The sequence below is a fragment of the Arachis ipaensis genome, chromosome B06, assembly GCF_000816755.2.
Source record: "Arachis ipaensis cultivar K30076 chromosome B06, Araip1.1, whole genome shotgun sequence".
Classification (NCBI taxonomy): domain Eukaryota; kingdom Viridiplantae; phylum Streptophyta; class Magnoliopsida; order Fabales; family Fabaceae; genus Arachis; species Arachis ipaensis.
In genome coordinates this window covers 130,010,934-130,025,375 of record NC_029790.2, presented here as the reverse complement: position 1 = coordinate 130,025,375, position 14,442 = coordinate 130,010,934, and the positions used below count along the sequence as shown (strand labels likewise).

Sequence of the window (14,442 nt, the reverse complement as noted above, 5' to 3'; positions counted from 1 at the left end):
CCCTCCGTCCAAATGCTTCCGTCAGGGACTGATCCGTCCAAATTTTGTGAAGGTCAGGGACTTAAAAGTATTTTTCAATGATTAAGGACAAAAATATCTGCAGAACAAAAGGTCAGGGACCTATTTGTCTTTTTCTCTATAAATTATTAATTATTTGAAAGACACAGTACCCTTATAGAATACAAGATATAAGATATCTTTATAAAATTTTTTCTTTTAACAACGTAAATTTAAAAGAAAAATGAGTATTTTTTTTACAAGAAAATAATATCTAAAGTACATAATGTGATTACCAAAATATAACTATGTAAGTCATTATTAATATAATAATATAAATGTTAAATATATTAATATAAAAAAATAAATGATTTTTTAAAAATAAATATAGAGATTATTATATAAAAACTAATTTGAAAGATACAAAGATTTGAGAGTATGATATTAAATAAATTAAGTAAAAAATATTAGTGAATTAAACAATTAAGACATAAATCTATCACATAATAAAAAATAATACATATGAAACTATTAAACTACTAAATTACATACTATTTTTTAATTCTTTTAAGCACATATCTCATATATAAATATAGTTTCTCTAAATTTTGGGAGAGGGGCCAAAGCCACTGCTCGCCCCCCTCTATGTCCGTCCCTGCTTATATATACATTTTCTTATTTAGCTAAATTCCTTACAAATTATTTTTCTATGATGGTTTTTCTTCTAATGCAAGTTTAAGCATATGATGAAGCTTATGACCATCACAAGTATGTATAGTTCATAATTACAATTGAAAAAGCAAAGTTAGCATACAAAACATTTATGATACTGCAACTGTGTTTTTAAGTAAAAGCAAGTAATCTGCCTTTAAATTGACGTTTTATGTTATCTCTAAATATTGTAAAAGCATTTTGGACCTTCTTCGTAACCAATAATTTATTGAGCTCTACGTATGAATATCTACTCGACTGTTCAGAAACAGTCAAAAGCTTATTGTTGAAAGTTTGTTGTAAAAGATAAATGAACATTTAGTTTGCTATACAACCTGTCTCAGAGGTTTTCAGTAACATGTATGAATTATTCGTATTCGTTCATATATGCTTAAACATGAGAGCAACAGTATCAACATGAAGGATTATTAATTAGTTGCCGATATGCCCAACATTATCAATAAATGAAAAATTAAAAGGTGAAGGTTACAACTATAAAAGGGCATCAAAGATTTGGTCAATAGCTTACATGTTTCACTGGAATATCCAATGCACGATGCTATATCATCATGACCACCCATTGTATCAATAATTCCTGAATCCAGATCATACCTATAAAGTTTAGCCAAAAGAAGTCAAACAAAACATGCTAAAGAAATAATATAAAGCCAAACACATCCACTGCAAAACAAGTCAAGCCATTAAGCCTTTTTCTTAAGGGTAACATGGATGCTAGAAAACCACAACATGGAATATACAACAGATCACATGCTTCATTGCTTATTAACCAAAGTCAATAAAGAATTTTAACAGTTCACAATTCAAATTCAGAGCACCCCATTTCCCATTTCTCCCTCATTCTTACACATTCATCCAACATCTTTAGCTGTATTTATATTTTCAACCTTCCACAGCAAAACGAAGGTATGAAAAATCTATCAAACAAACCATCACATTCCCTTGGGCATTTATTCAATGTACCTGCTCTATCACTATCAGCATAATGCAGCATGCCATTCACAATTTCACTTTAAGTCAAACAGTGAACCTTCGATTTTGCAAACTGACTTGTTGCTCAATCAAGTATACGTGGTACTAAATTTTTGAAGACTGAAGTTGTTTCTTAAACAATGATGTCAGGAATGTGATCCACTATTTGCATGTTTGGATTACCATTTTGATGCACCCATAATCAATTATGGTGTGGACCAAAATTTCATAATTGATTATGAAGCCAAAATTAATTATAACAGAAGTGAAAATCTCAGATTCAATTATTTATCATGGATAGTTGAAATCATTTAGTGAAAAAAAAAAGAAGCAACAAAACAAAATATATCAAACATAGATCATTTTACTTCAAAATCAATTCTGACATAATCAATAAACACACACTAGAACTCCAAATAGCTTAATAAAGGAAACTTGCTGACACAGCAAATTGCGTCAACTAACTAAGTAACCAATCTCAATTTTGAAGCTCACTAACTAACTATGGCAACTAAGTGATTCCGAAAACCACATGCCGGGATCCTGGAATACTTCAAAGTTTAAACAAGTATACACTATACATCATGAGACCTAAGTTCTCTTCGAATTAAACAATAAATATTAGGAGATATTTAATTAAACAAAAAATGGGACCTTCGAATTAAGCCATCGGAGGCGGCGGAGAAAGCAACGGCTTCGTCATGGAAGTAACAATCGAGGAGGGGAGCTTCGGAAGGAGCTTCAAGTCTGAGCAATGAAGCGTCCACATCGTACAACCGAAGACTCTGCAATTTCACCACTCAATAAGCAACTAAAGTAACTTTCTCAAAAGATGAGAGAGAGAGAGAGAGAGAGAGAGAGAGAGAGAGAGAGATGAGGATTACGGAGTCCCAAGAAGAGATGAGGAGGTTGTTGAAGTGGGGAGCGAATCGGACTCTGGAGATGGCGTCTCTCGTTGGTGCTTCCAACTTCAACAGCAACGAATCGCTGTTATCACCCTTCATTTTCAATTTCAGCGCATGAGAACAAGGAGATGTGGTGCTCTGGGATGTGACAATGGTGACCTTTCAAATTGATGAACTCCCGCCCACGAAACAAATGAAATTACTTATGATACTTTATTTAAGTTAAACATGCAGGTCTTTGTAACCGGTGGATCCGTGGTGCAATGGTAGCGCGTCTGACTCCAGATCAGAAGGTTGCGTGTTCGTTTCACGTCGGGTTCAATATCCCGTCCACCCAATAATTTTTTCTTCTTTTCTTTACCAACAACATGATTTGGAATTTGGATAGAACTTGAACACTCAAGGTCGAAAGAAAGAAAGAAGAAAAGGTCTATAAAATGGAACGGATTTCTGTATATATGAAATTTGTAACTCCGAAAATGGATCAACATCCTGACCAAAAAAAAAAGAAGAATCGATTTTTTGGAAAGATGAAGAAAAAATAAAAGCAAAAAAAAAAAAAGAATCGATTTTTTGGAAAGATGAAGAAAAAATAAAGCTCAGTTTTTAAAGTAGAAAAATAAAATTAAAAAAATTAGTTATTTGCAAATGTTGAGGAAAACCATGTCTGAATCTGACACATGGTTATAATGCAGAGTAACAATTATGGATGAATTAGGTTTAACTAATCTGGTCAAAGCTTATTTGCAAAGGCCAATAAGAACAAGCATGTTAATGAAAAGATTATGATTCATACACTCAAGTAAGAAAACCCTATTATCCATGTTAAGTACAGAAAACATAACATTAACTCAAACAAAATAATCAAGCTAAACTAACAGTAACAGAGGAGGCACAAAATTTCTCAACAAACGCTTTAGACACCCTACAGCAATTGTCAACAATCAAATAAATATATACAGAACTTCGAAGTGGTTTCGCTGCTAGAGGATTCAAAGTCATAAGCTCTTGACAAAGAAATCAACCCTCAAGACCTTTCATCCGGAACAAAGAAATCAAATCTAACATCGACAGAAGAACCAGAACTGTCTCCGGTCTCCTTAAACTCAATATTTGTTATTGTCCCAACTTCATCCATATCTTGATATTCTGGCTTAACACGCCGCACAGGAACAGTGACAGAGTAAATAGTTCCAATATCTATATCAGAAGAGACACTCAGCTGAACTTTGTCCTGTGACTCTATTTCCACAAAATCTGATAGAGCACGCACAATGTTGTTAACAATTTTTCGCTTTGCCTCATCACTTACTTCACATCGATCAGAGAACAAGATCATCTTCAAGCGTTGCTTGGCAATTCTAGCATTCGAACTTTTTCTAGATACTGCTGATGGGAAAACTATCTTCCAAGCTAAATTTAATCGCTCAAAGAAACTCATGTTAACAGCATCAAGGAGGAAGTTCTCAGCTTCTGGACTAACAGATTTTGATGAAAACTTGGGACCTTCAAGGACTCCAGAAACTGGCTTGCAAAAGCCACGCATATTGCTGCGACGTACAATTGTCAGGCTGGGACATCTTGGGGTGAATTCAGAGATGCTAGACGCTCCATTTGAGTAACCACTGAAATCCACCTATTAGGCAGAAAACTAGGGTATTAGTGATAAGGCATTCATATTCTTGCTAATTCTTTTTGTGAGATATGCATAATATATAACAAACCATGAGCATTTTTGAATAGCAGTCATCAACAATGAAAAATTAAACATCTATAAGACATGTGGCCTGGTGCATGACGCTCCGGGTTTGAGCACAGTAGATACATAAAACCTTATCCCCACAACTGGAGAGGTTTTCTACGTTATTTGTACCCTTGTCCAGTCAAAAGGCAGCAAGACACAGGCATCAGAATAAAAATATCCAAACACAAAGATTAAACAACAGCATTTTATTAAAACTATATTGAAAACTGCAGTCTCACAAACTCTTTAATCATACTAGTCCACCCAATTAAATGCAGGTTTTTATTTGCCAATAAGACAATCAGCAAAGGGACCTCTAACCCATGTAAACAAAAGAAGCTGTGTTAAGTACCAAAGGAAAATGAGGAACCACACCTTAAAAGCTAGTATTAAGGGGAAAGAATCAGTCTCCTTAAATACAATATCAAACATCCCAGACTACTTAATGCGGACTTTGGACACCCCATAATACACGTCCCTAACAGGCTGCAAGATTACAGGCTGATTGAGAGAATCCAAGGTTTATTAATGAAAGAAGAAAAGGAGATCAAGTGCAGAAATGGGAATGAACTGGAGATGGTTGTGGGAACCATTGAAGAGAATGTGAATATGGAAGGGCAAAGGACAGTGAGGGGACATTCGGTTGATTGGAGACAATGAGATGGCTTAGGTCATCAGGAAGAATAGCAACTTGCTTCTCTGATAATTCGCTCTTTTCTCATGCAAAACTTGTATCTTAATATACTATTCTAATCAATAAAATCTTAATCCATCAATAACTATTAACTATCAACAAATACTAGATACAACTCATACTTCCAAGCAAATGAAATAAGGTTGAAAAGCAGTTATGTCTTACTGTGGTGTGAGCAATTACATAGTATTACAACTTTACAACTTATGGATGCAGGATTGCAGGTTGCCACATAGTCCACATTATCTTGACCTAGTGAGATTTCTTGTTACTTTCAATCAGCTTAAAATAAAGATAAAAAATAATATAATTTAACAACAACAAAAGCCAAAAACGCTATTGCTGCAGAATGTAGACAGACGGAACATAGCCTCCAAAACATCCCAAGCATAATGAATTTGTACCTTATAATACTAATAATAGTAATAAGGACAATAACAAAGAAAATGAATTCTAACCATAGACCAAAGGAGACGTGTGTCTCTGTCATTGTACACCCAATATTTGTAACTGAGAGCTACCAGAAATTTATTCTTATTTCGACATGCTGTACACAATAACAAGAAGTTCATTATGGGTGCAAGCTTTAAAACCAGGTTCCCAGAAGCATGTTAAACCAAGCAAATCAACTCCATGATTTTTTACAAACTTGACAGCTAAATGCGGAAGTTGAAAAAATAAATAAAATAAAAAGAGGGAATATCAAAATTAGAAATGTGAATTTGTATGACCTAAAATTTCAAAATCATAAGAGATACATTGACGACCCCAAAGACTTCAATTCCTAAAAATAATAACAAAATAAAATAAAGTAAAATACCCCTCATCAAATACCACTTGATATGCCCTGATTTGTAAGATATATCATGCAATTGGGATTTCAATTCACCATGGAAAGAAACATTTAACCGAATTTCATACAGAAATAAACGAGAGTGATATAAAGGAACAGTAGCATAAACCCTAAGATCACCAGAAATCGCCATTATTAACCCAAAAGAAAAAGAAACAGCTTTGAGCTTGAAGTGTTTCTTGTCTCGCGTTCAAAATTCAGAGCTCCAACACACACTGACTCAGTTATGCAAGTGAACTTTGCCCGCAGTCTCAGGGTTGGTTATTTACTTGTGTTAGAGAGAGAGAACAAGTTAACGGATTTCTTGTTAATCAAACAGTCAGTGTTGAGATTTAAAATTTATAGATTATAAACAATTAAAACATAAATTCATCACATAATAAAAAATAATACATATAAAATTATTAAATTACATAATATTTTTTTATTTTTAAATACATATCTTATATATAAGTATAGTTTCTTAAAATTTTGGGGGCGAAATCCGTCCTGTCTTTGTATAATAAGTTTTGTCACAAGATTTCTTTACTATGCCATACCATACAAAGTTTTTAGCTCCTTGGTAAGGGAATTATTTCATGTTAGGTATAGAAGGATCATAGACAAAACCAAAGCTTACATTATGCACAATAATTTTAATTTGAATGTATTTTGATGCTATATGAATATGTTATAGATTATATATGAGAAGATAAATATGATAGATATGCTTTCATGGATAGAAGAGTGTGGGAGGAAGGAGGATTGAAGGGGTGTGATTCTTGGGTTGTCTCAACTTAAAAGACTTCTTCATAAGTTTTGTTTTGATTAGTATTTTAGGTGGGTTGTGAATGTTTTCTGCATGTGAGAATATATAATATAAAAAAAAAATATTAGAAAAGATGAGATATCATGTATATGTTGTGCAAGCTATGAAACATAAAATTAAAGTTGTCTTACTATATTGCGTTAATTTTTTTGGTTAAATTACTCTCCCAATTCTATAATTTTATAAAATTTATAATTAAATTCTTATAGTTTAACATTTTATATTTGAGTTTCTATTCAATTTTAAATTTTATAATTAAATTTTTATTGTGAAAAAACAAAAAACAGAAAAGGTAAAGTGCTAAAATATAAAAAAGCAGAATAGCGATTACTTTTTTTTTAAATATACAAAACACCTCCGGCAATTGTACTGTTTTTATTTTTTATTTTTTGAAAAAACACAAATCCTCCTAACAATTACATATTTTTATTTTTTAAAAAAACATAAATTGCCTTCGACAATTACACTTTTATAATTTTTTATTTTAAAAAAACACAAAAATAGCTCCCAACAATTATCCTTTTTATTTTTGTAAAAACAAAAATCGCTCCTGCCATTTTGACTTTCTATAAATTATTCTCCTATAATTTAGAAAAAACCGAAAAACTACCATATTTTTGGAATCCTCACACACTCTCTCCCAATATCAATTTTATTTTATTGAGTTACATAGAGCTAAGTTATTACTGCTATAGCATATTAGATATCAGAAACTATTCTAAAACGGATAAAATTGAGACCACGTAAGAAAAAAAGAACTAAAACTAAAATTAAAACTTACTACAAACGTTAAAAATACAATCCCACTATACTTATTTCTATAAAAAAATCAGTTGGTGGTAAGTTATTTTGTCGATTTTTCTCTTAGTTTTCAAGTGTTTTAATTTTTAGATTTGAAATTTATGCACCAATAATGCTTGGAAAGTAATAGAAAATCAGCATAAAACAACATAAAGTGACTTTGAGAGAACCCCTCATTTCTTATCATTTGGTCCTAAAACTTGGACAGCTATAATGATTTTATTTGTAGTCTTGAATAAAATCTACTAATTTTGGAAAAAAAATCAAATACGATAATTTTAGATTATTATCTTTCTGTCATTACCATTTATACTCTAATTTTAACAGATTTTACCTATAAATATTAGCAATAATAATAAGCACATTATTTCTAGACATTTTTTTATGTGAATAACTATCAAGTTGTATACTACTATTTTATTTGCAGTGACCTCAAACAAACAGTAAAGGAACTAATTTTTGTTAATATCAATTAAATAACTTTTTTGAAATTATTTTTTAGAGTTTAGCTAATATGTGTCTTTAGGACACATAATAAACTTATCATTAATGGAAGATTCTGTAATTTTCACATGTATTTTTAAGATATAAAATAGATAAATTTTATTTTTAATTCTAAATTATAAATTTTAAATCATAAATAATAAATTATAAATCCTAAATCCTAATTCTAAATTCTAAACTCTCCAAAAGAATAAGAGTTAAAAAAAATTTCAATAAAAAATTGACTAATATTTACTAATTAAAACTTAACTTGATTCCTTACTTATTCTTGACGTAGATAATTATTTAAAAGATAAATGTGATTAGATGATTATTAAAAAATTTTACCGAGTCATTACGTTAAATTTAAACTCTAAAAATTACTATTACAAAACTCTATATGCTTCCCTATGTTAATCATCTTCCATCTAAGGAACTTGACAGTTGATCATTGATACTATCATACCTATAATTTTGATGGCTACAACGTTCACTATGCATGTGTATTCTTGATGAAGACTCATCAAGAACCAAGCATTGAGTTTCTGCTAGATTGTTGTCTCCATTATTATTGCTCCAAGGGTGCTTTTGCAATACCCTAATTCCTTCCAATTCCATTGCCACTTCCTTCATGCTTGGTCTATCTTCCCCTTTAAGGCTTAAACATTTTGCAGCAAGAATAGCAACCTCCTTGATCTCTTGCTCATTTTTCTCATTCAGAATTCCATCCTGAATTGCGTCGGAGCCTGTTAGAAGCTCTGCAAGCACCACTCCAAAACTATAAACATCACTTTTCTCAGTCAATTGGCTTGTTTGCATGTACTCAGGGTCCAAATATCCAATAGTTCCTTGCACCATGGTGGCTAATGCAATTTGATCTTGTGGAACAAATCTTGAAGCTCCAAAATCAGATACTTTAGCAGTGTAAGTGCTATCTAATAGAATATTGGCACTTTTGATATCTCTATGGATAATTGGAATTGAGGCTGCTGAGTGCAAATATGATAAAGCTCCTGCTGCTTCTGTTGCTATTCTCAAACGGGTCTCCCAAACCAAATTATTTGCATTTCTACCCTTGTGCATGAAATTGAAAAGTGTACCATTGTTAATGAATTCGTAAACTAGTAAAGGAACCTCTGTCTCTAAACAACAACCTAAAAGTTTCACTACGTTACGATGATTGATTCGAGACAGAACAACCACCTCGTTAATGAATTGTTCAATTTGGCTTTCATCAACTATTTTAGATTTTTTTATTGCGACAATTCTGTTATTCGTTAGAACTCCTTTGAAAACTGTGCCATATCCTCCTCTGCCGATGATTAGCTTATCATCATAGTTCTTTGTGGCCTTCTTCAGTTCATCTTCTGTAAAGAGTTGAACTGTTTGAGAGGATTCTCCTCTTGTAGAAATCTGTTGTAGCAGAATATAACCACCATTTTGTTTGAAAAATTTCTCTTTTAGTTTGCTGAGTTTTCTTTTTTGATACATCCAGTATAGAAAGAAAATCACCGCAAAAAGAGCAATGAATCCTGCACCTCCACCTATACATTAAAAAAAATGTTGGAACATAATTGTGAAAATCTCCTTTAAAGTGAATGAAAAGTTACACTTATGGTTTTAAGAGGGAATAAATAATAAATGAATTTTGTTAAAAAAATAAGGTATAAATTCAGGTATAGTTAGTTGAGAGTCGTAAAATAATAATTTAGTGAAACATGTTAAATCATTTAATGATTTTTAATTATCGATTTCACATGGGGTTAGTTGTACTCGAGTTTAAAAGAGGTTAATAATGGACTTGATTTTCTTACCAATGACAAACTTGGGAAGTGCATTATTCTCTTGACACCTTCCTTCCTTTGTTCCATTTCCATGTTGTCCCTTAGGACAAAAACATCGGTATGTTCCATTCATATTATGGCAGTTATCATCACTTATGCAATCATGTCTTCCTATCTTACATTCATCAATGTCTGCAACAACGTTTCACACAAGTTCAAACCAAATTAATACTAAAGTTCACTTATTTTACAATTCTTTCCACTATTTTCATTTTTTGTAGCTTTTAAAATTGAAGCAAATCATAATAAATAAAAGGAAAAGTATAGGGTACCAACATATTATCTGTCAATTTATTGCCAATAATAATTAATTATTATATTTTAAACACATATATAAAGAGACACATCCAAAAAATATTTCTATAAAGATATTTCTATTAAACACAGTCATAAAAAAGACATTTTTATTAAACACATCTACGAAGACACTTTCATTAAACACAGTTATAAATAAGAGTTGGCAGAAATTGACATAAATATTGTTGGTAACGTAACTAGACCGTAAATAAAATGCAACAACATAAAGATAGGGGAAGATTTTTTGGCAAGAACAAAATGCAGGTAGAACATGCTAATTAACCTTCTTATAACGACTAGTGTATTAATTGGCAAAAAGTGGCTATACTATGTATTCAACTATCACAAAATATGATATATATTAAAAATGTTATTTATATACTAAAATTAATTATTAATATATTTTTATATAAATATATATTTTATTTAATTTATTTTCAATGTATATTTTATATTACTTGGTTTATACTAAGTATGATGGTAAAATAAAATAGATTCAATATATCACGTACCTGAGCAACCATCAGGATGGTATGGGTTTCCTTCAAAACCAAACTTGCATCGACATTGGTAACCATTGGCATTAAATCTCACACACTTGCTATTTCCTTTGCAAGCATTGGTACCTCTGTTTTTAGAAGCCTCGCATGTTTCATTTCCAATACTCCAATCATAGATCACAGCGACATCATCAAAACGCAGCTTCTTCAAATCCTTCTTATAAAACGTATAGTTTCCATTTTTGACAACGAAAGAATAGCTGCAATCGTTGAAACTCAAAGATTCTTCGAAATTATCAAAGCTTGCTGCTTGGATAGAGATATTCACCATGTTAGGAGGAATATCCATCTGACAACACCCGAATCCGGAACAACTTTCATCAACGATATCAAACATATTGCCATAGCATCTTGATAAACACCCAGTTGAATATGTTCTCCCACCATCATAGGAGCTATTAAGGTAGCCGAAAGTGTCGCAACCGACACTAACGAACTTGTTGTCGTTTCTAGAAACCGTGAAAGATGGAAAAGTGACGAGGTACGTTGTTTCGTCACTGCTTGTGTCTCTGCAAGATTTGGAAACTGGTGCCATCATTTCAACTTGGCCTTTGGTGATGTTTATGGATGTGACTTGGAAATCTCCGGATTTCAAAATGGAATCTTGTTCTTCGCAAGTGAGTTCGAATGGTTCGTCCATGGAACAATTCTCGCCGGTTGTTTTTGATTTTCCTATTCCAAATGGATATGGAATTTGAACACCTCCACACTCTCTTCGGCACCCATCAAGAGCTTGATTATGGTCACGATTTGCAGCTACTACTCCTAGAGGGACTAGTGCAACAATTAGCATCATGACCTTTAGTTCCATTGTCACAATATTAGTGTGTATATCAAATATCAGATATCAATATATATGTCACTTATTTGCAATATCAAGTATACTTCGAAGATTAGTCTTGGTAAAATTTATCCTTATATAGGTGCCCAAAGGAATATGAACATATATGATCAAGTTAGGCAAGTGCCACCAAAGTCGTACTTGTGCGTTAAAATCTTAAAATATAGTTAAAAAAGAAAGAGAATCTATTTTTATATAATCAGCTAGTAGTTTAAAATATATATTAAAATATAAAATAAATTTTTTTATTGTTTCTCAAATACTCTTTAGAATACAAATTTTACTTTTAAAATAGTTTTATTATATATAATTCATAGAAAATATGTTTTTACCATTCTGTCTTACGGCTTGATCCAAGACTTGGTGGTCACCATCTTTAGCGGATATTAATACCTATTGATATAATAATTTATATAAAAGGAGTAATAAGTGTTGTTATTCTTAAATTAATAATATCATTCTCAATTTGATAAGATTTTAATATACAGGTGATGATTTGTATCAAGACTAGTAGACTACTAGTATTTATTAAACTAAAAGTGGCATTATTAAATATGTTTTCAAAGACTTTTTTTGTTCTTTATTGTTTTTAAAGTTTTTTTTTTTGTCAATGCATGAATATTTTGGATATAATTTTTTATAATTTAAAATAAAATAAAGCCAAGGTGCTGGAAGGTCCCTCCTCTCAAATTTCAACCCCAAAAAGAAAACGTTCCCTATAGTCTAGCACACATGCACACAAGCCAGTAGCCAAGGTTAGTTAATTAGTTTTTTGTTTCTCCTTTTTGAAAAAGAAGTTATCACACACATTTGTTGACTTGTAAAGAAGACTAACAAGGAAATTTTATATTTTATACTCGAATGTGATCGGAGAGGGGATATAACTATAACTTTAATAAGTAGTGGGTGAGAATTAAAGAAATGTTAAAATAGTTCCTGGAGAAAACATGCACAAAGGGATGAATATTAAAAGAGTAAAGGTATTATATCCATCATAGGTAATTATTGCATTCCTTCTTTTAATGTATTATAGCATTATCGATCTTTTATAATAAACATAACATGTTCCAGGTGGGAAAGAAGAGAAAAAAAATATAATGATTCTCAACCTACAAAATTACAACAATAAAATATTGGCGGGGTAACGGATCGGATAGTATTATTCGTTTATTCTTTTCTTTTTTATTTGGTTTAATTATAGTCATCTTTTAATAACATGTATTATAAAATATATTGATTAAAGCAAAAAGTATAACCATTTATAATTAATTTTGCTAAAAATATTTTAAATTACTTAATTTTAGACCAAGTCTAACTAACTCAAGTATAACCCGTAAAATCCAGTAATGCTTAGTGAAGAAATTACCTCATGAACATGTCACATTTTCATCAAGTCATGCGATGAGCTCATCAGAGTTCAGAGATAATAATGTGAAACAAGCAGTTTATGGTGCAATAGATTTCTTCTATAGAAAATAATGTTTTTGTAGTATATATCTTTTACGCAAATTTTTTTTTTTATATTCTTTTATGATATATATTTTTTCATTAATTATTTTTAATGTTTAATTTTATTTAATTTTATCCTAATTTAATTTGTGTCAAAATTATTTATAGATATTAATTAACTCTATCTAAAATATTAAAAATAAAACTAAAAAAAAATTATATTTATCTTCTTATTTTTTTATCGATCCTGTGTGTTATAAATTCAACCTCTTCCATAGAAAACTGCACTACAACATGATACCACCATATATACATATATCCAAGGCATAAGAAGTTCACATAATATAATTCAAGTCAAGCAATGCATCGAAGTTAGACATTCCTCAATGTTTCCCATGCTTCAAGCTTATCCGTTGCCATTTGCTCCTCCAGTGGCGGAGCTTGAAATAAAATTTTGGAGGACCAGATAGAATAATTGTCAAGATATTTTTTATATGGATTCATATAAGTTTATCTAATCTCATCTTTTTGATTTAGGTGATATTGCCAAATTTAAAATCGTTTTCTAGAATTTCGTTCCAAAAAATTAAGGTCAAATTCATCAAATACAACTCTTTAAACTTTTGAAGGTTATATCTCAATTTCTTCATGATTCATTCAAGCAGAAGAACTATTTACAAAACTAAACCTTTCAGCAATTTATAATATTTATTGAATTTTTTTATCAATTTATACAAATACAATAATATCAATACTTATTGAATATTCTAATATTTTTTATGATATAAAAAATTAAATTAGATAAACAGTAAAATGTAAAATGTAAAATAATATTAAATTACATAAATAAAAAATACTTAATTTTTTATATTTGAACTCAAAGGTATAACGAGTGTTGCTTATTGAATAGAGAACTGCGAAATACGAATACACTTAGTTCAATCCAAATCCAACATGTTTTAAATGTTTAAAACTAAAAACTATTGTGCAATAAAAGTAAGAGATGAAGATTGAATTTTGGTATTTTAAGTCATAATAAAATATTTGAATCAATCGAACTATTTTTTATTTTTTGAAAAAGTACTACTAATTTTTTTTAATAAAATTTTGGAGGGACCATGACCCCTCTTGTCTGAACTAAACTCCGCCTTTGACTCCTGCTTGCTCTCTTTGAAGCACCCTTCCACTTTATATTCAAGATAAATAATATAAAATAAATGTTTTAATACGTACTAAATTAAGTCGGTTACTGTTATATATTTATATAAATTATGCTATGTGTATATTAAAATTAATCATTAAAATCAGTTACTAATATAAAATATATATTAAAATATAAATACACACTAAAAATAAATTAAATCACACATATATTTATAGTTTTATACACAAATATATTAATAATTGATTTTAGTAACTAATTTTGATGTATAAATAATATTTTTATATTTATATATATTGATTC

The 14,442-nt window shown here is 30.4% G+C and overlaps 3 protein-coding genes and 1 non-coding gene across 6 annotated transcripts; 1 reads left to right on the top strand and 3 right to left on the bottom strand.

The window, feature by feature from the left end:
- On the bottom strand, positions 917-3,114 carry LOC107648498 (mitotic checkpoint protein BUB3.3-like). The gene is made up of 3 exons (XM_016352340.2): positions 2,583-3,114; positions 2,353-2,483; positions 917-1,320 (listed from the first exon to the last, which is right to left on the bottom strand). The coding sequence occupies exons 1-3, from the start codon at positions 2,700-2,702 to the stop codon at positions 1,137-1,139; spliced, it is 435 nt and encodes a 144-aa protein (XP_016207826.1). The 5' UTR covers positions 2,703-3,114; the 3' UTR covers positions 917-1,136.
- TRNAW-CCA lies at positions 2,853-2,924 on the top strand. Its single transcript has one exon. It is a non-coding gene; the product is annotated as a tRNA-Trp (tRNA).
- Positions 3,361-5,963, bottom strand: LOC107605340 (cell division topological specificity factor homolog, chloroplastic). 3 transcript variants are annotated; one of them, XM_021105155.1, is made up of 2 exons: positions 5,500-5,963; positions 3,361-4,239 (listed from the first exon to the last, which is right to left on the bottom strand). In XM_021105155.1, the coding sequence occupies exons 1-2, from the start codon at positions 5,611-5,613 to the stop codon at positions 3,631-3,633; spliced, it is 723 nt and encodes a 240-aa protein (XP_020960814.1). In that variant the 5' UTR covers positions 5,614-5,963; the 3' UTR covers positions 3,361-3,630. The 3 variants fall into 3 exon arrangements, with proteins under 3 accessions (XP_020960814.1, XP_016162679.1, XP_020960815.1); XM_016307193.2 differs by lacking the exon at positions 5,500-5,963 and adding an exon at positions 4,723-4,868; XM_021105156.1 differs by lacking the exon at positions 5,500-5,963 and adding an exon at positions 4,700-4,821.
- On the bottom strand, positions 8,281-11,561 carry LOC107647626 (wall-associated receptor kinase 2-like). The gene is made up of 3 exons (XM_016351692.2): positions 10,640-11,561; positions 9,801-9,962; positions 8,281-9,530 (listed from the first exon to the last, which is right to left on the bottom strand). Exons 1-3 carry the CDS (start codon positions 11,496-11,498, stop codon positions 8,404-8,406), a joined length of 2,148 nt encoding a protein of 715 aa, XP_016207178.1. The 5' UTR covers positions 11,499-11,561; the 3' UTR covers positions 8,281-8,403.